Source organism: Bufo gargarizans, chromosome 5 (assembly GCF_014858855.1).
Source record: "Bufo gargarizans isolate SCDJY-AF-19 chromosome 5, ASM1485885v1, whole genome shotgun sequence".
In the NCBI taxonomy this organism is placed as follows: domain Eukaryota; kingdom Metazoa; phylum Chordata; class Amphibia; order Anura; family Bufonidae; genus Bufo; species Bufo gargarizans.
Genome location: NC_058084.1, coordinates 198,052,912 through 198,077,675, shown reverse-complemented (window position 1 = coordinate 198,077,675; position 24,764 = coordinate 198,052,912). Strand labels below are relative to the sequence as shown.

The following is a 24,764-nucleotide window of genomic DNA, read 5'->3' as shown; positions in this document are numbered from 1 at the left end:
GTGCAACATAATGACTACTCCATCATAGGCCAGTCATGGTCCTCTCATAAAAACAAGTCTAAGATACAGTAGGACCAATTTATTCACTATGGGGGAGATTTATCAAACTGGTGTAAAGTAGAACTTGCTTAACTGCCAAAAGCAACCAATCAGATTTCACTATTTCATTATTTTCCAATGGATCTGTCCAAAATGAAAGGTGGAATCTAACTGGTTGCTATAGAAACTAAGCCAGTTCTACTTTACACCAGTTTGATAAATCTCCCCCTATATGTATTACACAAATGACGATAATACCCTATGAGGGTCCATTCACACGTCCGCAAAATGGGTCCGCATCCGTTCCGCAATTTTGCAGACCTATTCATTTTCAATGGGGCCGGAATGTGCTGTCCGCATCCGCATTTGTGGATCTGCACTTCCGCATCCATGCTTCCGTTGTCCGCAATTGCGGACAAGATTAGGCATTTTCTCTTATAGTGCCGGTGATGTGCAGTCCACAAATTGCGGAATGCACATTGCCAGTGTCCGTGTTTTGCGGATCCGCAGAACACTTACAGACGTGTGAATGGACCCTAAGATATATAATACTTTGTAGTAGTGATGTAATAGTATGTAAATCAGCAATGTCATGCCTGTAATATATAATAATAAAATATAAAACATTTGTAAGACAATGACGGGTTGGTGTCAAATAAACTTCATATCTCTCATTTTGGCCCTATCCAGCCTTGGCCTTATCTTTAGTCAGCACTTTAAGGAACTAGAGGATGAGCCAGTAATCACAAAGCAGCAATAATGACGTTTTTTAAAAATTCTTCTAGCCTTTCTATATTCTTCTTTACAGATAAAAGCTCACACACCTGTATAAGTATTAAACACAAATGCATTCGAGGTACTGAGTCTTGTGGTGATTGGGAATTCATATAATTTATTGAAATACATGATAGTTCTAAGTGTGTGTGGTTTTATGTACAAAAACACTTGTATAAACCTAAACATGTATATAATCCCACTAAAATGAGCATTCTAAAAAAGCTTGATCTGTGGAAGGATTCTCTAACCCATGGCTCTCCTGCTAATGTGAAGGTGCAATGCCAAGCATGCCCTGACAGTCTGCAGCATGGAATTATAGTTTCACAGAAGCTATAGAGACAGAGGTTGGAGGCTGCTGATTTAGGGGAACTTTGGGTGCATTAAGAATCTACAGTTCAGTGCAACTATGTACAATTGCTTTTACCTAATAAATTAGGCCTTACATGAATGCACAGCTTGGTGGGATCAGTACAAGTAGGCAGGTATCAGTGCGTTAAGAGAACTGTACAGCTCTTCATTACATACAGTATATCTTCAAATATAAAGACAAGTTTGGTATAAAAATTTTATAAAAAAAAAAAAAATACTTCTTGGTAACAGCTTTTCCCTGAAGTTACACCACGTACGTTACGATGGATTCATAAATATTGCCATTCTCTGCAGCATGGTGGCCAAAGTTTGTCTTGGCAGAGGGAACATTCTTGCTCCAGTCACTTCACGTTGCTTCAGTGGTTGCCTCAGGACACACTCTCCTTTGCTAGTCAGCCTGATAAAGGAATAAACAGCATCAACAAGCCTCCGGAAAATCTGGAGAAGATTTTTTTCTTCCACATATGAAAGATACAAGAGCAGAGCCAATCATCTAGCAAATGTGTGTGTCAGGTGACTGGGCTGGCACATGCCGCTCACTGATTTTTCTGCACCCAATCCCAGCTTTCTTCATTGTCTTTCCGATTCTTTTCTGCTTCAATGATTTCTTTATATCTCCGGCGAAAGAAGCCCATCTAAAAAAAGGCAAAACAAGAAGAAGGGGTTATAATAAAAATAAAACTGTTTTTTCATTGTTCCTTTGCTTTCTATATGCAAAATTAAGCGACTTTCTAAATACTCTTCATCAAACCTTTCCAACTACTTAGCTTCTGCACAGTGTGTGTAAATTCTTCACCTAGCTGGCGATGCTACTGAATCTGATATCACTACACCGATTCAAAACCCAGGCCTCTATAGTAGCAATTCACCGAGTAGGTGTCCACAATAGTATACAACCACTAATTTAAGAATAACACCCACTGCCATTTATAAAAAAATTATACATTTTAATTGATTTGTCACATTGAAATGACACATATAACATTAAAAATATAAGACACTTAAACCACATAACATAATGTCACCCCTATAATTTGGTATACTTAAGTGCATAGTAGCATGTGCAAAGGGGGTTGAATTATATAAATTATAAATAGTCATTCAAAAAATAGTTATAGGTATATCAATATATGTATAATATATAAATAGTCATTTAGGAAATAGGTTTATCGATATACATATTAGTATTCCCCCCACAAACATATCACAATAAACTAAATAAATGATAAAATATGGAAATAAGGAAATACTAAGGAATACTGCAATCATCTGTGCATAAAATAATATGAATACCGACCAGCTGGGTGACAAACAGTTTGGCAATTGCTTCCTCAGGGGCTGAATGAGTCTGATATCAATCTAACAGCACACTACTCCTGGAAAAGGAGGACAGTTAACAGCTAGAGAGCACACACAGGGCAGTTTGCAAGGGGAAAATCAAACTCTGCAGGGGGAGCGGAAGCACACACAACAGAGAACAGATCTCTCATGGACTGTAGAAGGGGAAATGGTACAGGAATGAAGCTGTGATGATGCAAAAGGACTAGTGAAGACTGCAGTATCCTGGACACACAGACAGGGGTGGACTGGCCACAGAGCCTACAGGGAAATTTAACAGTGGTCTGATACCCACGGACCCATCATGCCAAGCAAACAGGTATGTACTGGTCTGACACTCCCAGTGCTAATTAACAATGGGAGTATCAGGTACTTATGTACCCAGCCTGGTACCACTGTTGCAATCCTCAATTCAACTATATCACCATTATATGGACGATGACACATTTGAATACTGTGGCAGGCACAGGAGCCAATGGCTTCCTGCCCTGCCGTTCACACTCATAGGAAACATGCCACTGGGCTTGAAGCCTATGAGGCAGTGTACAGATGACACAGGGATGTAGGCATCTAAGGCTACTTTTTACACTTGCGTTCAGAGCGGATCCGTCTGGTGTCTGCACAGACGGATCCGCTCATATAATGCAAACGATGGAATCCGTTCAGAACAGATCCGTCTGCATTATATTTTAGAAAAAATTCTAAGTGTGAAAGGAGCTCAGACGGATCCGTCCAGACTTTACATTGAAAGTCAATGGGGGACGGATCAGTTTGAAAATTGAGCCATATTGTGTCAACTTCAAACGGATCCGTCCCCATTGACTTACATTGTAAGTCTGGACGGATCCGTTTGCCTCCGCACGGCCAGGCGGACATCCGAACGCTGCAAGCAGCGTTCAGTTGTCCGCCTGCTGAGCGGAGGCCAAACGGAGCCATACTGATGCATTCTGAGCGGATCCGCATCCACTCAGAATGCATTAGGGCAGTGCGGATCCGTTCGGGGCTGCTTGTGAGAGCCTTCAAACGGAACTCACAAGCAGAGCCCCGAACGCTAGTGTGAAAGTAGCCTAAGGCCTCAGGCTGGAAGAGGCCTGTGGCCTGCACTGCAGATGGTATGGCTGAGCCCGCCTACTTGTGTTGACCCCGCCTACTTGTGCTTTGCCCGCCATCTGTCAGTTTGGTTGGGCCACTTTTAGGTTTTTACCAGGGTCACTTTAAGTTGACAATCCACCACTGTAGGCAAAATACAAATTCAGCATGCATTAGGATCAGTTATCATCTAAATTGGAAGCTCCATTGTAGATTCCGTCAATAATGCCAGAAAAACCTGGCACCCACAGGTGAAAACTCCAAAACTAGGTGCAGGACGGATATCAAGGAGTCAGAAAATGAATGAAGAAATAAAGATAGCAGACTGATTTTTTTTTTTACTCAGGGTAACAGATGGCATATATTTATCAAAATCATTTTAGATCATATATAATAGTGGTCCCCAACCACTGGGCTGCGGACCAGTATAGGGCCGTGGATCATCTGTTACTGATCCGCAGAGAACATCGGAGTTGAATGGAGGGGACAGGAACTATTGGCTCTTGTGCATTTAGCCTCATAAGCAGAAGGACGCTAGGCCTGAGGCCTTTGAGGCAGTGCTAATGTGCAGGATGGTCGAGATGACATCACTGCAACCTCTTGCGCCGGGTCACAGACGACATGACAATGTCATCCCACCACCAGAGACCCAGAGCAGTAGGTTGCAATGATGGTCCCTACTGCTTGTACCATAACGCAGGGAGCTGCAGCAGCAAGCTGGAAGAGGCCTGCATACTGTAGCAGACTGCCGGAGGGAGGTGAGTATTTTTTTTTCTTTTCTTTTTGAGTTGTGAACACTACTGGGGGCACTAAGAAGGAAGGGTTGGTGCATTATATACTGGGGGACACTATAGGTGAAAAGGCACTACTGGGGACGTGCTATATTTATAGAGGCCACCACTGGGGGCACTAAAGAGGAGCGGTTGGTGCATTATTTACTAGGGGCACTACATGTAAAGAGGCAGTACTGGTACTGGTGGAGGAAGCCATATTTAAACAGATCACTACTGGGGGCACTATGTTTAAAGAGTTCACAACTGGGGGGCACTTTATGTAAGGAGTACACTACTTAGGGGCACTTTATGCAAAGAGTGCACTACTGGGGGACACTGTATGTGAAGAGGGCAATACTGGGGGGCATTATATGTAAAGAAGGCACAACGGGGGGCATTATATCTACTGGGGCCTAAATGGGGATGATTATTAAATAGGGTCATAAAAGGAGGCATTAATACTAAATAGGTATGTTCAATTATGCAGAAAGAAGCTGTGGTCAAGAGACGTCATTAGAGTGATCTGTGCAGGAGTGAGAAAAAAGGAAAAGAGTTCAACTTCAGCCAAAGAAGACATGACCTGTGAGTCACTGAGTAGGGCCTAAATGGGATTGTTAGTTACTGTGTTTCGTTATGTGCATGTCAGCCATCTTTGGAGGTCCTGCTCTAACCTCTCAATTCACAAACGGGCCTCTATTATTTAAAACAAAATAATGCCACCCAAAATGTTAACTGACAACTAATGCCCACTGTGTTAAATCTGTATTCGTATACAATACACATGCTACAGCATATATACTACAGATTCTAAGCTACTTACACAATTAAATATATTTCTCATGCCATGCAAGAAATATTATTACTATGTAAAAAGTCTAAATGACACTTAAAAATCGACACCACAAAAAAATGTAATCTCATGTGAAGAATTTCAATGACTCAAACCCCCATCCTCCCTTTCAGCTTCTGTCAATACAGGATTATAATAAAGATTTAGTGGAGAGGCGGTAGATATTTTGTGGCAGACAAATAAAGGGATACACAGAAAATAATATGTTTACTACAGAACTTGGGATGAAACTAGTTTCCATTCGAAATGGATACAGAGCTTTTTATACAAATAGAACCGTTTTATTCATTCCATTTTAGATTTTCTCCAAGACCAGCTCTGGCACACTGCTACAGACTCCGCACATAGCCTATTGAGATATCAGCCAGGATTTCTGAGTAATGTGTGCTCATGTGCAGCATGCTGGCACGACATCTATGGTAAAAGAGGGCCTGGTTTTCCCAAAACCACATTCAGAAAGCAAACTTATAGCCAACTACAATAACAGTCCCATTCATTCCTAGCAAAGGTAAAACAATTGTATATTTTGACATAGATATTAAAAATACTTCCTTTGACACCCTACCTTACTACATGTTAATTATTGATTGTGACACTTTAATGAACAACAAATTATGTAATTTCAGTGCTTACTAGGACTTTTTAACATAACTGCACATACTGTACTGTACTTTATCCCTCACACTAAAGTATCAACATTGGAGCCAGAAGAAGCAACCCCAATGTATTTATTTGTTTCAATATTTTACTTTCCAGGCCTCTGATCAGTACTTTGGGGGAGGGGGTTTTCTGAGCCATAAAGTCTCTATGGATGCACATGAAGCCCCTGCAAGTCCACACTAGAGAGCTAAAGTCACTATATGCCACTGTATAGTGTCTCCATATGACACTGGATTATGGAGATATTTTTCCCTAGAAGCAAAGCTTCAATAATATCAAGTGACAGCTCAATAATTTAATATAAAGCTTTTACTGTGATAGATGAATATGATAAGGGGCTGCTCTGCTTCATCATTATGTTATCAGCTTTATCAGAATATCCTAGTGTCTAAAGATTAACCATTTTTTTTCAATGCAGTTCAGATAAATGCAAAGTTAATACAAAAAAATGGAAAATAATCAGAGTGGTGGTTTATAATGCACAGTTATACATCAGCAAACAGACTGATGTGATAACAGAAAATACTGTTTAGTAAGATGAATGTGTCCAATCTGCAGGCATAAAGAGAAGTCTTTTGGAATCATGGTAAAACTAAACATGAAGCAGGTGGAAGAATTAGATAAATATACAGTATAATTCCTATACAAATAGAAAAAAAATACCCTATGAAGGCTGCATGCATGGGGAAGAGCAATGGCATTAGGGATTGCTTCTCCTCATACTCTGGAGGGGATCATTGCCTGTAAATGCAGCGGTCTCCTTCACTCGATGAGCAGACGATTATCGTGAAGAAACACTTCCTTCCTGACAATCATCTGCTCTATCACACAGTGTAAAGGGGCCTTTAACTAACACAAGATGTATGAACTATGCACTTGTGTATGTGTATATATATATGTATATATATACAGTACAGACCAAAAGTTTGGACACACCTTCTTATTCAAAGAGTTTTCTTTATTTGTGGATTCACACTGAAGGCATCAAAACTATGAATTAATACATGTGGAATTATATACTTAGCAAAAAAGTATGAAAAAACTGAAAATATGTCATATTCTAGGTTCTTCAAAGTAGCCACCTTTTGCTTTGATTACTGCTTTGCACATTCTCTTGATGAGCTTCAAGAGGTAGTCATCTGAAATGGTTTTCACTTCACAGGTGTGCCCTGTCAGGTTTAATAAGTGGGATTTCTTGCCTTATAAATGGGGTTGGGACCATCAGTTGCGTTGTGGAGAAGTCAGGTGGATACACAGCTGATAGTCCTACTGAATAGACTGTTAGAATTTGTATTATCAGTAATGCAAATTAAAAGGAATTGCATTAATGCAGTTTAAAATTAGAATTTTGTGAAAAGGTTCAATATTCTAGGCTCAAAGTGTCACACTCTAGTCAGCTAATTAATCCATACCCCCTGAGCAAAGGGTACCTCAAAATTGTGACTTTGGGGTTTCATAAGCTGTAAGCCATAATCATCCAAATTATAACAAATAAAGGCTTAAAATATCAATACAAACACAGTATCATATATACACAAGTGCAATAACTGCACATTTTTAAAGTAAGGTCACAGGGCTAGTTCATGCAATTGAAGAGGAGACCATGGTACTCTAGTTGCTGTTGCGTCAAATGCTATTGGGAAAAATTGGGATTTTTTTTTATCTTTTTCATCCATCCAGAAAATAATATTTAGCTACTGGCCAACGTTTCGGTCAACAATATACCTTGATCGCAGCCTTAGTCATTGTGCTTGTAGTATGGCTGAACGGCGCCATCCAGCCATACTAAAAGCACCATGACTAAGGCTGCGATCAAGGTCTATTGTTGACCGAAACATTGGCCAGTGGCTAAATATTATTTTCTGGATGGATGAAAAAGATTTAAAAAAATCCCCAAATTTTTTCTAATAATAATAAAAATAAGAATTTGACGCAACTACAGTACCATGGTCTTCTCTTCAATTGCATGAACTAGCCCTGTGACCTTACTTTGAAAATTTGCAGTTATTGCACTTGTATATATATATATGATACTGTGTTTGCATTGATATTTCAAGCCTTTATTTGTTATGATGCCAATGCCGCAAAAGGGAACAAATGACGCATGTGCAAACTGATGGATGATAGCGGCCTAAGTGAGATTTCAGGCGCTGGGTTTCTGATGCCAGGAGCAGAGGGAGGTGTAGAGAAGATGATAATGGGAGAAGCAGGCCTCGATTCTAATGGGAGCTCTGATGCCTAAGGGTACTGTCTCTTGGGTACTTTTGGGCTTTTTTGCATATCACAAAAAAAGATCTTTTAATTGAGAAAATGTGATCTACAGGGCCCCAGGAGCAGTTTATAATGGAAAAAGGTGGTGTATGGTGCCGTGGTCTTCTCTTCAATTGCATGAACTTTATATACCACTGAGCACCACCTTCATCACAGTGGTGTGCCACATCTCAGTGATTTCCACCAGTGATTGTGAGCCAAAACTATTCATTATACCCTATCTCTGTATAGGCGCCATTTCTGTTTTTGGAAAACACTGACCACAATTGCCCAGTTTGCCCCCCTTAACGCAGACCCTGAACAGACACAAACTATGGACAAGAGTGATGCTGATTCTGAAAAGAGCAGACCCATATTCAAATCCTGAACAACCCCTTAATGAGCTATTCTATTCTAAACCCTGTTTCCTTCACCTGAGACTGTGCACAGAGCATTCATATAAATACTTGGCTCCCTCATAAATGCAATGAGGCTGGTGTGTTATTCACTATTAGTCATTAATTACTTCCAGGAACCAAAATAAGGAAACAAATGCCGTAACTAAGTGAGCAAGAGGCTATCCACAAAGGCAAAATCAAGGAATGCATCTTGGAATGTCCTTTCTTACAAACACATCAGCCAACGGAATTCAAGAGAATGCCAGAAGACATAGCAGAAGCAACTCTGTAACAGGGTTTTCAGATCGGCTTGGATAACTTACTTCATTCCTTGATGAAAAGCACATTTAATTTTTTTAGCTGTTTGTGGTTCCCAAAAGATAATTGTGAAGTGTGCCCATTTCTCTGCTAAGAAGTCTACATCTTTCCATACAATGGCTTGTTAGCATTTAACTCCTAATCTCAGTGTGTAGGTATTTGAAAAGTATTTATGTAACTCACAAGCAAAGTTATTTGCGTAAAAGAATTTGAGCTGTGTCCCTAGAAACATACATAGCTCACACTTACTAACATCAATGCACCTAGACACTGTTCCAAAATCTGGAGCAATTTGGTGCAAATTGGCGCCTCAACGTCTTGAGAAGTCCTCTGCTCCTAGCTTACTAAGGGGCATGGCCTACTGGGAAAGGAACGTAGTCTAATATATGACATTTAGTGCCAATTTTTTGTATTGGGTGGCTCAGTGGTTAGGACTGGTGACTTGAAGCCCTGGGGTCCTAAGTTCAAATCCAATCAGGGACAACATCTGAATGGAGTTTGTATGTTCTCCCTGTGTTTGTGTGGGTTTCCTCCCAAACATCCAAAAATAGGCAAATTGGCTTCCTTCCTGACCCTAGTGTGTGTTGGGGTTGAGCACCTATATGGCTGCCACTGACTATCCAGCAGGGTGGATTTGATTTAAATCAAACTGATTTAAATCACAATTTAAATCACTAGTCAGTAAGGCTTGATTTAAATCAGGCTTGATTTAAATCATAGTTTTCTACATAAAGACTAATTCTTACTGGTATAACTTATAATATGCGAGTAGATGAAGATTTTTAGAATAACAACTTTCCATATTAGTTTGATTAGGTTGATTCTGTATTCATAGGTTTGTAGAAGTTAGGATTAAGGTCCTTTTCTCAACTCTGCTCATGTTATAACATTTTTGCTGTGAAGAAGAGGCATGTGATCTCTGCCAAATTCAGTTTTAAGAACTGCAAAAGTAAACCAAGCATCTGTGATAATATCTTGTAGGCAGAGAAACTGCCCAATAATCTTACAAAAACCTCTGGAAGAGCATGACATTGTGAATGGATTAATGGAATTTATTTACCAAAAAAATTAAACATATACAGCCTTATTTTACCTTTGGATGATAATATATTTTCCCCAAAAAGCATTTTATATAAAAAAAATCCAATTTAAATAAAAATATTTATTTATTTATTTATTTTTTAAATCATTGATTTCTATCCACTCTGCTCTCCAGGGTGTAGCTTTCAGTCCCTATGAAGAAAGTACATTACACACATTTGTCATTATTTAGATGCTATGGAGCAACAAAAACCATAAACTGCAGATGTATACATACCCTTTAAAGTTTTTTTTAAAGCAATTGCATACCTGCTACTCAATAGACAGGCACCACTCAACTTCTGTTATATAACCCAATGACAGCTTGCTCAAAAATCTATACCTGGCCATACACATTATGTTGGCCAAACCTGGTGGGTTCAGCCACCCATCTTATGGGTATGAGACCGCCTAAGGCCTCTTTCACACTTGCGTTGTCCGGATCCGGCGTGTACTCCACTTGCCGGAATTACACGCCGGATCCGGAAAAATGCAAGTGTACTGAAAGCATTTGAAAGCGTCTTCAAAATGCTTTCAGTGTTACTATGGCAACCAGGACGCTATTAAAGTCCTGGTTGCCATAGTAGGAGCGGGGAGCGGTATACTTACAGTCTGCGCGGCTCCCGGGGCGCTCCAGAGTGACGTCAGAGCGCCCCATGCGATCACGTCATCCATGCGCGTTGGGCGCCCTGACGTCGCTCTGGAGCACCCCGGGAGCCGCACGGACGGTAAGTATGCTGCTCCCCGCTACACTTTACCATGGCTGCCAGGACTTTAGCGTCCCGGCAGCCATGGTAACCATTCAGAAAAAGCTAAACGTCGGATCCGGCAATGCGCCGAAACGACGTTTAGCTTAAGGCCGGATCCGGATCAATGCCTTTCAATGGGCATTAATTCCGGATCCGGCCTTGCGGCAAGTCTTCAGGAATTTTTGGCCGGAGCAAAAAGCGCAGCATGCTGCGGTATTTTCTCCGGCCAAAAAACATTCCGTTCCGGAACTGAAGACATCCTGATGCATCCTGAACGGATTTCACTCCATTCAGAATGCATTAGGATAAAACTGATCAGGATTCTTCCGACATAGAGCCCCGACGACTAAACTCTATGCCGGAAGAAAAGAACGCAGGTGTGAAAGCCCTTAGTCTTCCTCAATGACTGATGTTGAGAGATAGGGATCATATAGTTACATAGTTAATACGGTTGAAAAAAGACATAAGTCTATCAAGTTCAACCAAGGGATAGGTGTGGACGCGAATTCCAGAAGGAAGTGGGATTCAGATTTCTAAATGTTTTCATAAGCATTAATGTCATTTACTTTTAAGAATTCATCTGAACCCTTTTTAAAACTGCCCACTGTTCCTGCTGTGACCACGTCCTGAGGAAGTTTGTTCCACAGATTCACAGTTCTTACAGTAAAGAAGCTTTGACGCTTCTGGAGACTGAACTTTTTGTTCTCCAGTCGGAGACAGTGCCCCTTGTCTTTTGAGGGCATTTTACATGGAACAGTTTTTTACAGTTTTTTTTGTATGGCCCATTTATTTATTTGTATAGGTTAATCATGTCCCCCCTTAAACGTCTCTTGTCAAGACTAAACACATTTAATTATTTTAATCTTTCTTCATAACTAAGACCCTCCATGCCCCTTATCATTTTAATCGCTCTCCTCTGTACTTTTTCCAGCTGCAGTGCGTCCTTTCTATGGACTGGTGCCCAGAACTGAACTGCATATTTGAGATGAGGCCGCACCAATACTTTGTAAAGTGGTAATATTACATTCCTGTCCCATTAATCGAGTCCATGCCTCAATTAATGTATGACAATATCCTGGTAGCCTTAGAAGCAGCTGGTTGACATTGTATGCTGTTATTTAATCTACAAACTACAAGGACATCTACTTTGTACATCCTTCTCTATAAGTTACTCCCCCTCCCCCAGTGTTACATCCCCTAGGACAGTGGTCCTCAACTCCAGTCCTCAGGGCCCACCTACCAGTCATGTTTTCAGTATTTCCTTAGTATTGGGCAACTGATATAATTAGTGTCAATCCACCAGGATTTATCACAGGTGTTCATTCGGTGGGATACTCCTAAATCCTGAGGGCTGGAGTTGGAAAACCCTGCCCTAGGACATATAAAGCACAGAGATTATTACTAATAAGATGCATATCTTTACATTTATCCACATAGAACCCCATTTGCCAAGTGCATGCCCAATCACTCAGAGTGTTCAAGTCAGCTTGTATTTTATGAACATCTTCCATAGACTACACAGCTTAGTGTCATCTGCAAAAATAGAAATGGTGCTATTATTACAGTCCTCTATATAATTAATAAATACATTAAATAATAGAAGGACCAACACTGAACCTTGGGGTGCACCACTTATAACCTGGGACCATTCAAGGCCACTTGACAGAACATATACAGTACATTGTATCTTCTTCAGCAAGGTATGATTAGTCTACATGTGTCTAAATAAAGAAATTAATAAGAAAGAAATAAGAAAGTGAATGCAACATGGTATTTCTTATTTGGAAGAGCATGATAAGTCTTCACTTCACCTCATTAATATACTATGGACAGGGGTGAAACAGACAACAGCTGGAAACTTGGGTGGGGGACAGACTGAAACAGTAGGGGAGGTGAAGAGGAAAGATGTAGAAAGTTTAGAGAGAGTACCTACAAAAAAAAAAGAGGAGGGGGGCGGTGAGGGGGGTGAGGGAGTCTCCAATAGGTCAGTAAAGTCTGATACTCCGGGGTGTCTTGGAACACAAACTATGGGGTCCAGGAAGTAATGAAGGCCCTGTATGTATTTTTCAAGAGAGCTGTCAGTTCCTCCATTCTCCGGTGTCTTCCACCCTGTGGACCTAAAGATCTATAGAGGGCAGGGAGGGAGACTTCCATTTTGCTGGTATGCATTTTCGAGCAGTGTTAAATAGGTGACATAGGATTGACTTGTTGAGCAGCCTAGTAGGCAAATCTGAGAGGAACAGTAAAAAGAAACCAGGTGTATTTAGTATGGAAAATGGAAAGATTGCGGCTATGGTCCTGTAGACTGACTCCTAAAACTGTCTGACTTTACTACAATGCCAGAAGATATGAACCAGAGAATCTTGTGCTGACTCACAACGCCAGCACAGCAGAGAGGGAGAAGGAAACATTTTATGAAGGCGGGTTGGGACATAATGCCATGAAGACAGTATTTTGTAACCTGCTTCCTGAAATTTGCTAGCTATCGAGGATTTATGTCTAAAGCGGTATAGTCTTGGCCACTGGTTGGAGGGGATGTCAACTTTTAAAACAGAGGCCCATCTGTCAACATGGGGAGGGCGAAAATCCAATCTGGACATCGCCAAAGTCTTATAGAATTCAGACAGAGAGTGCTGGTACACACCCGATACAATACATATTTTTTCAAAGGGGGTGAGAGGTCTATCCAATCCTGGGGACGAGGGGATAGTGGAAAAGAAATGAGACAGTTGCCTAACTCTGCATTGTCCCAACGCACATACAGTAGGTCTGTGAGATTCTGTATATGTAAACCATCGTCCTGAAGTTCTAAAGTAAGGAGCTTGACACTTACCCCCTAGGTGCCAGTTCATAAAAGGGCCAGGGGAACAGCTAGCTGGGAAATCCAGATTTCCTAGCACTGGAAACAATGGGGATGGTGTTGGTGAAATCGTGTCCACACTAGCATTTTTGTAAAATTGAAGTATGGTAGGGCCTATGGTGGGGTGGTTAGAGAGGAATGGTAGGGAGTGAGACTTCGCCCAGGGTAAGAGAGCAAGGGAGGACTGGGAACACAGCTGTTCAATGGTAACCAATTGTTTAAAAGGAGCATGACGACACCAGTCCATGATTCATTGGAGCATAGTGGCTGCATAATATTTGCGAAGATCAGGTATTCCCAGGCCCCCCTGTTCCTTCGGGGTATGAAGTAGGGAACAGGCCAGGTGGTCTCTTACCTGCCCAGATAAAAAAGATCTAGGTGAGCAGTGACAAAGAAACTTAGAGGTAATTTTATAGGGAGAGTCTGAAAGAGGTACAGCAGACAAGGCAGAACATTCATCTTAAATATGGCACACTGGCCAAACCATGTGTAAAAGTCCCTTCAACCATCTCTGAAGATTCTCTCTGATCCGACTCAGAAGGGGGGCATAATTCCTGCTGAATACCTCTCTCAGATCCCTTGGGATCCAAGTACCCAGGTATTTGACGGCTCCGACTGTCCATTTAAGAAGAAGAGAGGCGGCTAGGGTCTATTCCAATGAGCCTGCTAGTGATATATTTAAGGCCTCCGATTTTTGGAAGTTGATTTTCAAATTGGCTAGAATGTTAAATGTGTGGAACTCTGCAATCAGATTACGGGCCTGGTGATTGTGAACATCAGGTCATCTGCAAATGTGTCAATCTTAAATTCCTGGGTGCCCATGGAGAGGCATGTGATATTGGGATTCATCCTCACCTTTCGGAGCAGAGGCTCTAGGGTGAGAACAAAAATCAAGGGAGAAAGAGGGCAGCCCTGACGTGTCCCATTTCGTATGTCAAAAGCGGATGATAATACACCATTAACCTTCGTAGAGGCAGTGGGGGAGGTATAGAGGGAACGGATCCAGGCCATCATGGAATTGCCAATGCCCACTTGCTTCAAGACTGTGAAAAGCCATGGCCAACTTACTCTGTTGAATGGCTTTTCGGCATCCGTGGACTAAAGACAGAAAGAAGAGCTCTGTAATTTAGCATGGTGAATCAGGTTCAGCACTTTAATGGTATTGTCGCGAGCCTCTCTAGATGGCGTGAAGCCCACCTGGTCAGTATGGATAACCCCTGATAAGAGAGAGACAAGGCGCGTGGCTAGAATTTTTGCAAACAGCTTGAGGTCTACATTTGGCAGTGAAATAGGGTGGTAACTTGCAGCTGGATCTTTTCCCTCTCTGTGTATAACTGTAATATGTGCATGTGTCATGTGTCTAGGGAGTGGACTCCCTGTTGCTACCCTGTTCAATGCCCTAGTGAGTACGTCCCCTAGAAGAAGTAGGTATTTTTTTTATAATAGGAGGCTGATAGTCCATCTGGTCCAGAGGCTTTACTGGGTTGCATAGATTTTAGTGCTTCAGTTAATTCCTCCTCCGATATTGGTCTGTCCAAGTCAGTGGTAGCCTCCCGTGGAATTTTCAGGACACCCGAGTCAGATACGGTAGGTATTTGCACATGGCTAATGTTAGGCATGGGCTGTCAGGGTTTGAGCAAGGTAAGTTATATAAAGCCTGATAGTATTGAGCAAAGGGCTCTGCTCAGGGGCGGACACAGACAGCACAGGGCCCCCTGTGCAAAGAATGTACCTGGGTCCACCCCCTCCCTGTGCAAAGAATGTGCCTGGGCCCACCCCCTCCACAAACCACACATACAGACATAAACATATACAATACAGGCATAATCCTGGAAGACCAAGGAGCATATAAGGCTGCACAGTGCTTTTGGCCAACAATGTGTCGTGCAACCAAGGATCACATTCAAGATTACATCGAAGAAATTGAAAGCCGTCAGGCAGCGCTTTTTCTTATGTAAGAGCGCCATCTGCTGGCTTTAAAATGAAATGTCAGTCTGCAGGATGGGAATTAACCTCTTCCTGCCTTGACTGTGGCAGAAAGGGGTTAATTCACTTTAAAATTTGTATAGTGGAATTTGTATGTGTAAAAGATACATACACACATTTGTTTATTTTACAAATCTAGGAATTCGTTTTAGTTATATTTTGTATAGTAGGGTTTTTTATTCTGCGTAGAATACAAACACACCCAAAAATGTAAAAAAAAAACGTAAAATGTCCAAATTTCCCCAAGATGAATACCTTAGGCCAGGGATGGCCAACCTGAGGCTCTCCAGATGTTGCAAAACTACAACTCCCAGCATGCCCGGACTGCCAACCGCTATCAGCCTACAGCAGGGCATTGTGGGAATTGTAGTTTTACAACAGATGGAGAGCCACAGGTTGGCCATGCCTGCCTTATGCAAATAACATTAAAAAAGAAAAAAAAAGTCACTATGAAGTGGCTTGTAGCATTTTGGCGCTGTACGAAATTTTTCTGTCAGTACAGTGTTATAGAACCAGCAATAGAAAAATCTCCCGCGAAAATCCAAAATGCGCTTCAGTCTTTTGAAGTCATGCAGTGGGCCCAGCCAATAGATAAATTACATAAATAGTGTAAATTTTCAGGGTACAAATGAAACCTTTTCACAGTTTTTCCAGGAAGGGGGATAAAATAATCGTATAGTCGTATCCTGAATGTAGGACGACGCTCCAATGGCAAAGGTGCACATAATTTTGTCTAAAAAAACCCGCAAAGCTGGAGAAAATAGAGTCAGAGCCCGACACAATAGGGTGTCCCGGAGGATCAATGAGGGATTTGTGAACCTTGGGTAATACATAAATCACAGGGGAGACAGGGTGGGCCACTGTGAGATACTCACACAAATCACTATCAATGATGCCAGCTGAAGAAGCTTCAGTCAGGCATTGTTTGATCAGTCGTGCAATGTGAAAATTCAGGATACTACAGATTTTCTATGCAAGCTGGAGACAGTAGACCTGAGTGACACTCACATGATATGTTTAGCATCACTTGATGTAGTATCCCTATATACTTCCATTGACCATGAATTTGGTATACTTGCCATTAGAAGGATGCTAGACATGTCTTCTTTATCAGCGGCTGCTTTTGATTTTATTATCACTTTGCTTCACATTATCCTGAGACAGAACTATTTTCTGTTTCAGGATACTTTTTATGTACAAAAACGGGGCGTGTCGATGGGCTCGAATGTAGCGCCCACATACGCCAACATCTTTATGAGATGCTTTGAGGATGTCGTGTCCCACAACTACAGACATGTACTGCGCTGGTGGAGATACATTGACGACATCTCCATCATTTGGATGGGCTGTACAGCACAGCTAGTTGAATTCCATACCGTGTTAAATAGCGTTAATAAGGATCTACAATTCACTTTGTTATACTCTGACACACAGATACAATTCCTGATACTACGGTTAGAATAGTAGATGGCAAGTTGGATACCTCTTTGTATACCAAACCCACGGATAAAAATACCTTTTTACGGTATGAAAGCAATCATCCCAGGAAAATGGTAAAACATCTCCCCTTTTCCCAGTTTCTAAGGGCCAAAAGTATTGTCTCTGACCCTTTGGCTCTAGATGGCACTCTAGACATCATGACTAACAAATTTTTACAGAGGTTATCCACGGGGCCTATTACAATCACAGTGTAATGAGGTCCGCGTGATGGACAGGAGAACTACCTTGATAAGGAATGCACCAAAATATGTGCAAAGAAGAATTCCCTTTATTTCCACATATTCAGAGCACAGTTTAGCACTCCAGCGTATTATTATATGACATTGGGGTACTTTACGTGGTTGCTTAGGCAGGACACCTGAATTTATGTCACCACCACTCTTCTCATATCGCAGATCTAGGAATCTGCAAGATCAACTGGTCCGCGCTGACAAAGGCCCAAAAACCAAATTGACACAGAGTTCTTTGACACAGTGTAGCACTGGCAGTTTCCCATGCTAATTGTAGATACATCTGTAAAGGCAGCTCCTTTGAACATCCCATGACAGAGATGTCTTTCTCTATTCAACATTATCTGACATGTAACTCTAACTTTGTTGTGTATGTCTTGATTTGTCCTTTCAGACTTCTATACGTTGGTGAGACTTCCACTGACCTCAAGACTCATCTCAACAACTACCGTTATACGATTCGAAAAAAGCGCTCAGATTTACCTGTATCTAAGCACTTCTCTGATATGGGGCACACTGAACGTGATCTTAAATGTTGGATCATTGATCATGTCCCCTTACCTAGGAGAGGTAGTAATCGATTTCTTTTTTCGAAAAAGAGAGAGATGTATTGGAAACATACTCTGAATTATTTGAACCCACATGGGCTCAACATTGAATATAATCCGTGGAGTGTTGTTTGATTGGTGGGCTTGCCCTCATCCTTTTGTTGTTTTTGTTTACTCTCCTCCTCTGTAGTAGTTAGGTTTAGTTGGAACATGTACACTATTGTATTGTGTCTACAGAAATTAGTAACTGCATTTTTCTCTTTTCTTTTCCAGTTTTTATGGATTATAATGCAGGAGAATTGGGAGACGAGGATTGTACATACTCAGCAATTGGACCCCTTGTTTTATATATATTCAGTGTTATCAATTTTTAATCTTATCCTATGTTCTATCAGGATTTGATGCGCGTAAATGTGATGTATATATACTTTTTAGGAGACCACTTAGTTGGACTGTTATAGACTGGAGTAATTTTGTGCACTCAACTGGTGTGTGCGGCATTTACATGCTGGACACGTCTTTTTGAGGTGCTCTTATGGATGAGGTTTCACCCCTCTGCAGAGGCGTGTCCTCTCCTTTACGTGGTGTACTGGTTTGCAGTCCTTTGTGAGCCTTATGAGTTATGTATTGGCTCTTATTAATAGATTGGGCAGCTCGCCAGACTTTAATATGACGATTCGGACCTGTCATCATTATGCGCACAGCACCACTTGGATATCGCACAGAGGATGTTCGCATTGGGAGTGCAGTGCGCAGGCGCCAAGTGCCATTGCACGACACTTCCCACCTTCGCGCACCGCTACTTCGTCATGCAGCGTAGTGCGCGGGCGTCCAGTGCCGTTGTACGGCTCTTCCTGACTCCGCACACTAGAGTTACTCCCTGTAGCATGTGCACTGTAACAAGTGGCACGCCAAGTGTGGCGTTGCAGCACTTGGGTCTCCACCTGTTGGGTATGATTACATGTCTTCTCCTCCCCTGCTCTCTGCCCCTTAATTCTGTTTTCATATATGGGCAGTGGTGTACCTCCAATAGAGGCAGACCACGCAGCTGCTATGGGGCCCCTGGGGGAAGGGGGTCCGCAGTGGAGGATAGGCCCCGCCCACTAATTACACTTGTATGGCTACCTGAGAATGTAAGAGGTGGAGAAGGACCTTTGGTGATGTCAGAAACCATGTGACCAGTGCAGGAAGCCAAGGAATAGCAGAGCAGCAGAAGTCTAAAGGACCTTTGGTGATGTCATCATCATGGGAGTTGTTGTTCTCTCTATTTTACCTCTCCCTGTGTTGCTCCCTAATTTCCAATAATAACAATCTGGTGATGATGAGACTTGTGGTTCCCTTGTCATTATTATAATGTTCTGCAGCCCCTGAGGTGTGTATTAGGCTTTGTTCAGATCTGTGCTGATGATGTTCACCGTTCTGCTGTCACAGGAACAAATCAACGAAAACCACTGCAGTTCCGGATCTGGCACTTCATGGACGACAACACCCGACAAATCCTGCTGACTATGATGAGATCTGATGGGTTTCCATCTGCCAGGCTATAAAATTGTGTGAGGTGTGTATTAGGAGGTTCTGCAGTAGCTGAGGTGTGTATTATGAGGTTCTGCAGCAGCTGAGGTGTGTATTATGAGATTCTGCAGCAGCTGAGGTGTGTATTATGAGTTTCTGCAGTAGCTGAGGTGTGTATTATGAGGTGCTGCAGCAGCTGATATGTGTATTAGGAGGTTCTACAGCAGCTGAGGCGTGTATTATGAGGTTCTGCAGCAGCTGAGGCGTGTATTATGAAGTTCTGCAGCTGCAGTTGAGGTGTGTATTATGAGGTTCTGCAGCAGTTGAGGTATGTATTATGAGGTTCTGCAGCAGCTGAGGTATGTATTAGGAGGTTCTGCAGTAGCTGAGGTGTGTATTATGAAAATCTTCAGCAGCCGAAGTGTGTATTATGAGGTTCTGCAGCAGCTGAGGTATGTATTAGGAGGTTCTGCAGCAGCTGAGGTGTGTATTAGGAAGTTTTGCATCAGCTGAGGTCAGTGGCGTACAGCCCATATAGGCAGACCACGTAGCTGCTATGGGGCCCCCGGCAGGGGGGCTCGGAGCACATGGAAGGCCCCACCCCTTACATCTGTATTATAGTCATATTGGGCATTGAGGAGGCCCACTTGTCTTCCGTCCCGGGCCCTGCTTTACCTCTATTCAGGTAGGTGTGCGGGCCCCTTCATCCTCCCTCCCCTGAGGGGTTAAAAAAAAAAATCACCTCCCTCACTTGATCGCACAGCCGGCATCCTCTTCTTTCTGCTGGAACTGCGATGCTGTCACGTGGTGAGCGCAGTGACGTCACCACAGGTCCTGCTGAATGAAGATAGAAGAGGATGCCGGCTGCGCGATCAAGTAGATGAGGTGAGTTTTTTTTTTTCATTATTTTTTTTAACTATTACTAATTAAAATGTGGTTAGATGCCAAAAGTGAATACAGTACAGACCAAAAGTTTGGACACACCTTCTCATTCAAAGAGTTTTCTTTATTTTCATGACTATGCAAATTGTAGATTCACACTGAAGGCATCAAAACTATGAATTAACACATGTGGAATTATATACATAACAAAAAAGTGTGAAACAACTGAAAATATGTCATATTCTAGGTCCTTCAAAGTAGCCACCTTTTGCTTTGATTACTGCTTTGCACACTCTTGGCATTCTCTTGTTGAGCTTCAAGAGGTAGTCACCTGAAATGGTTTTCACTTCACAGGTGTGCCCTGTCAGGTTTAATAAGTGGGATTTCTTGCCTTATAAATGGGGTTGGGACCATCAGTTGACTTGTGGAGAAGTCAGGTGGATACACAGCTGATAGTCCTACTGAATAGACTGTTAGAATTTGTATTATGGCAAGAAAAAAGCAGCTAAGTAAAGAAAAACGAGTGGCCATCATTACTTTAAGAAATGAAGGCCAGTCAGTCCGAAAAATTGGGAGAACTTTGAAAGTGTCCCCAAGTGCAGTCACAAAAACCATCAAGCGCTACAAAGAAACTGGCTCACATGTGGACCACCCCAGGAAAGGAAGACCAAGAGTCACTTCTGCTGCGGAGGATAAGTTCATCCGAGTCACTAGCCTCAGAAATCGCTGGTTAACAGCAGCTCAGATTAGAGACCAGGTCAATGCCACACAGAGTTCTAGCAGCAGACACATCTCTAGAACAACTGTTAAGAGGAGACTGTGTGAATCAGGCCTTCATGGCAGAATATCTGCTAGGAAACCACTGCTAAGGACAGCCAACAAGCAGAAGAGACTTGTTTGGGCTAAAGAACACAAGGAATGGACATTAGACCAGTGGAAATCTGTGCTTTGGTCTGATGAGTCCAAATTTGAGATCTTTGGTTCCAACCACTGCGTCTTTGTGCGATGCTGAAAAGGTGAACGGATCGACTCTACATGCCTGGTTCCCACCGTGAAGCATGGAGGAGGAGGTGTGATGGTGTGGGGGTGCTTTGCTGTTGACACTGTTGGGGATTTATTCAAAATTGAAGGCATACTGAACCAGCATGGTTTCCACAGCATCTTGCAGCGGCATGCTATTCCATCCGGTTTGCGTTTAATTGGACCATCATTTATTTTTCAACAGGACAATGACCCCAAACACACCTCCAGGCTGTGTAAGGGCTATTTGACCATGAAGAAGAGTGATGCGGTGCTGTGCCAGATGACCTGGCCTCCAGTGTCACCGGACCTGAACCCAATCGAGATGGTTTGGGGTGAGCCGGACCGCAGAGTGAAGGCAAAAGGGCCAACAAGTGCTAAGCATCTCTGGGAACTCCTTCAAGACTGTTGGAAGACCATTTTAGATGACTACCTCTTGAAGCTCATCAAGAGAATGCCAAGAGTGTGCAAAGCAGTAAGCAAAGCAAAAGGTGGCTACTTTGAAGAACCTAGAATATGACATATTGTCAGTTATTTCCCACTTTTTTGTTATGTATATAATTCCACATGTGTTAATTCATAGTTGTGATGGCTTCAGTGTGAATCTACAATTTTCATAGTCATGAAAATAAAGAAAACTCTTTGAATAAGAAGGTGTGTCTGTACTGTATACAGACACTGTATGTGTAGAGAAGCAGTGAGGGCAGCAGCAGTTAGTGAAGAGCGTGTCTCCACAGTTAAGTAAACAGAAGACAGGGAGCTATATACATTGACCAAAAATATAAACACAACACTTTCGGTTTTACTCCCATTTTGCATGAGCTGAACCCAAAGATCTGAAACATTTTCTACATACACAAAAGACCCATTACTCTCAAATATTGTTCACAAATCTGTCTAAATCTGTGTTAGGGTCCATTCACACATCGGCAAAATTGGTCCACATCCGATCCGCAATTTCGCGGAACAGGTGCGGACCCATTAATTTTCAATGGGGCTGGAATGTGCTGTCCGCATTTGCGGATCCGCACTTCCATTCCACCCAAAAAATAGAACATATTTAATTCTTGCATTTCAGAGAATTTGGCAGATTGGAGAGGTGTTCTGTTCACAGATAAGTCCCGGTTTTCCCTGTTCAGGGCAGATGGTAGAAAGCGTGCGTGGCATCGTGTGGGTTAGTGGTTTGAATGCTGAGGTCAATGTTGTGGATCGAGTGGCCCATGGTGGTGGCGGTTGGGTCATGGTATGGGCAGGCGTATGTTATGGACAACGGACACAGGTGCATTTTATTGATGGTATTTTGAATGCACAGAGATACAGTGACGAGATCCTGAGGCCCATTGTTGTGCCATTCATTCACGATCATCACCTCATCTTGCAGCATGATAATGCACATCCCCATATTGCAAGGATCTGTACACAAATCCTGGAAGCTGAAAACATCCCAGTTCTTGCATGGCCAGCATACTCACCAGACATGTCACCCATTGAGCATGTTTGGGATGTTCTGGATCGGCGTATATGACAGCGTGCTCCAGTTCCTGCCAATATTCTGCAACTTCGCACAGCTATTGAAGAGGAGTGGACCAACATTCCACAATCAACAACCTGATCAACTCTATGCGACGGAGATGTGTTGCAATGCGGGGGGAAAATGGTGGCCACACCAGATAATGACTGGTTTTCTGTCCCCCCCCCCCCCCCCCTCCTTCCAGTAAGGCATAACTGTACACATTTCAGAGTGGTCTTTTATTGTGGCCAGTCTAAGGCACACCTGTGCAATATTCATGTCTAATCAGCACCTTGATATGACACACCTGTGAGGTGGGATGGATTATCTCGGCAAAGGAGAGGTGCTCACTAACACAGATTTAGACTGATTTGTGAATATTTGAGAGTAATGGATCTTTTGTGTATGTAGAAAACGTTTCAGATCTTTGAGTTCAGCTCATGCAGAATGGGAGCAAAACCAAAAGTGTTGCATTTATATTTTTGGTCAGTGAATATACACTGTATGTGGAGAGAGGCAGTAAGGACAGCAGTAGTCAGGGAGGAGCGTGTCTCCACAGTTAAAGAGGACCTTTTATTACGATTAAAAATCTAAACTTAGTATGCTGACACAGAGAGCGGCGCCCAGGGATCTCCCTGCACTTACTATTATCCCTGGGCGCTGCTCCGTTCTCCCGGTATAGGCTCTGGTATCTTCATATTATCCCTGGGCGTCTCCTTCTCTAAGGCTGTAGCGCTGGCCAATCGCAGTGCTCAGCTCATAGCCTGAGAGTTTTTTTTCTCCTAGGCTAGGAGCTGAGCACTGCGATTGGCCAGCACTCCAGCCTTAGAGAAGGAGACGCCCAGAAGAACAAGAGCAGGCTCCTCCCAGTTGAGCCCAGGGATAATAGTAAGTGCAGGGAGATCCCTGGGCGCCGCTCTCCATGTCTGTATACTTAGTTTAGATTTTTTATTGTAATGAAAGATCCTTTTTAAGTAAACAGAAGATAGGGAGCACAAAATGGGCCACTTTTTCAGGAGATAATTCAGTGCCAAAAGTGTCTGGCATGCTTTCTTTGCTCTCCCTATTCAGCCGGAGGGCCGCAAGTTGAGCATTCCTGATCTAGGTAATCCGTTATGAACGGATCTGGTTGTATTATCTTTAACATAGCAAGGACGGATCTGTCTCTAAAACCATTGTAAGTCAATGGGGGATGGATCCATTTTCTTTTGTGTCAGAGAAAACTGATCCATCTCCATTGACTTACATTGTGAGTCATGACAGATCCATCTTGCTCCACATCCCAGGACGCACTCAAAAACGCTGCTTGCTGTGCTTTTGTGTGCGTCATGGGAACACAATGAAACTGAACGAATCTCAATAGCGGGAAAGGGAAAAATGCTGGTGTGAAAGTAGCCTTATGTATATATTCAGCATGTAAACCTGCAGAATACAGATATTCCTAGTCAACAAGTATAAAGAAGTCAACAGTATATACCATAGTTGCCAATAATCCTGAGATTGCTAAGACAGTCCTTATTTTTAAAGGCCATTATGGAAATATTTGTTCCAAGCAATGTCCTTAAAAATATGTTGTAAACTACTGCATTAATAATTATTTACTCAACTCATCTTGTTCCTACTCACTTCCAAGTGCCACCACTGCGGCCAGTGCCCAAAGACAACATGTGAGGCCCAGGCAGACTACTTATTTGAAAAATTGTGACTGCAACAAACATGGAGGTCTCCCTGCATGTCAACACTGAGTCTAGATGGTTGCCCTTCTGATAATTCTGCATACAAAAATGGCCTCTGTCCAAACTGCGGGGTTACCACATCTGTACATGTACCGCTCATTAGTGTAAGGAGTCTCCACTTTTTACACTGGATCCTGAAGGTATTAGTGTCTAGAAGTAGCCAACATGATGCCCGTATTATGGCTGACATAAGGGAAAATGGATTTAAGGGGTTTTCTAACTTCAGCAAATGGCATTGGTCATGTAGAGAAAGTTGATACAAGGCACTTACTAATGTATTGTGATTGTCC

General features: G+C 42.4%; 1 protein-coding gene across 2 annotated transcripts in view; it reads right to left on the bottom strand.

Annotated features, from left to right (window-relative positions):
* Positions 1 to 470: 470 nt before the first annotated feature.
* Positions 471 to 24,764, bottom strand: part of ITGA9 (integrin subunit alpha 9) — a 459,851-nt gene continuing 435,557 nt past the window's right edge. For both annotated transcript variants that reach the window (XM_044293305.1, XM_044293304.1), the window contains one exon: positions 471 to 1,820. In XM_044293305.1, coding sequence (XP_044149240.1) covers positions 1,722 to 1,820 — 99 coding nt within the window. In that variant the 3' untranslated portion in view covers positions 471 to 1,721. The remainder of the gene's footprint in view (positions 1,821 to 24,764) is intronic.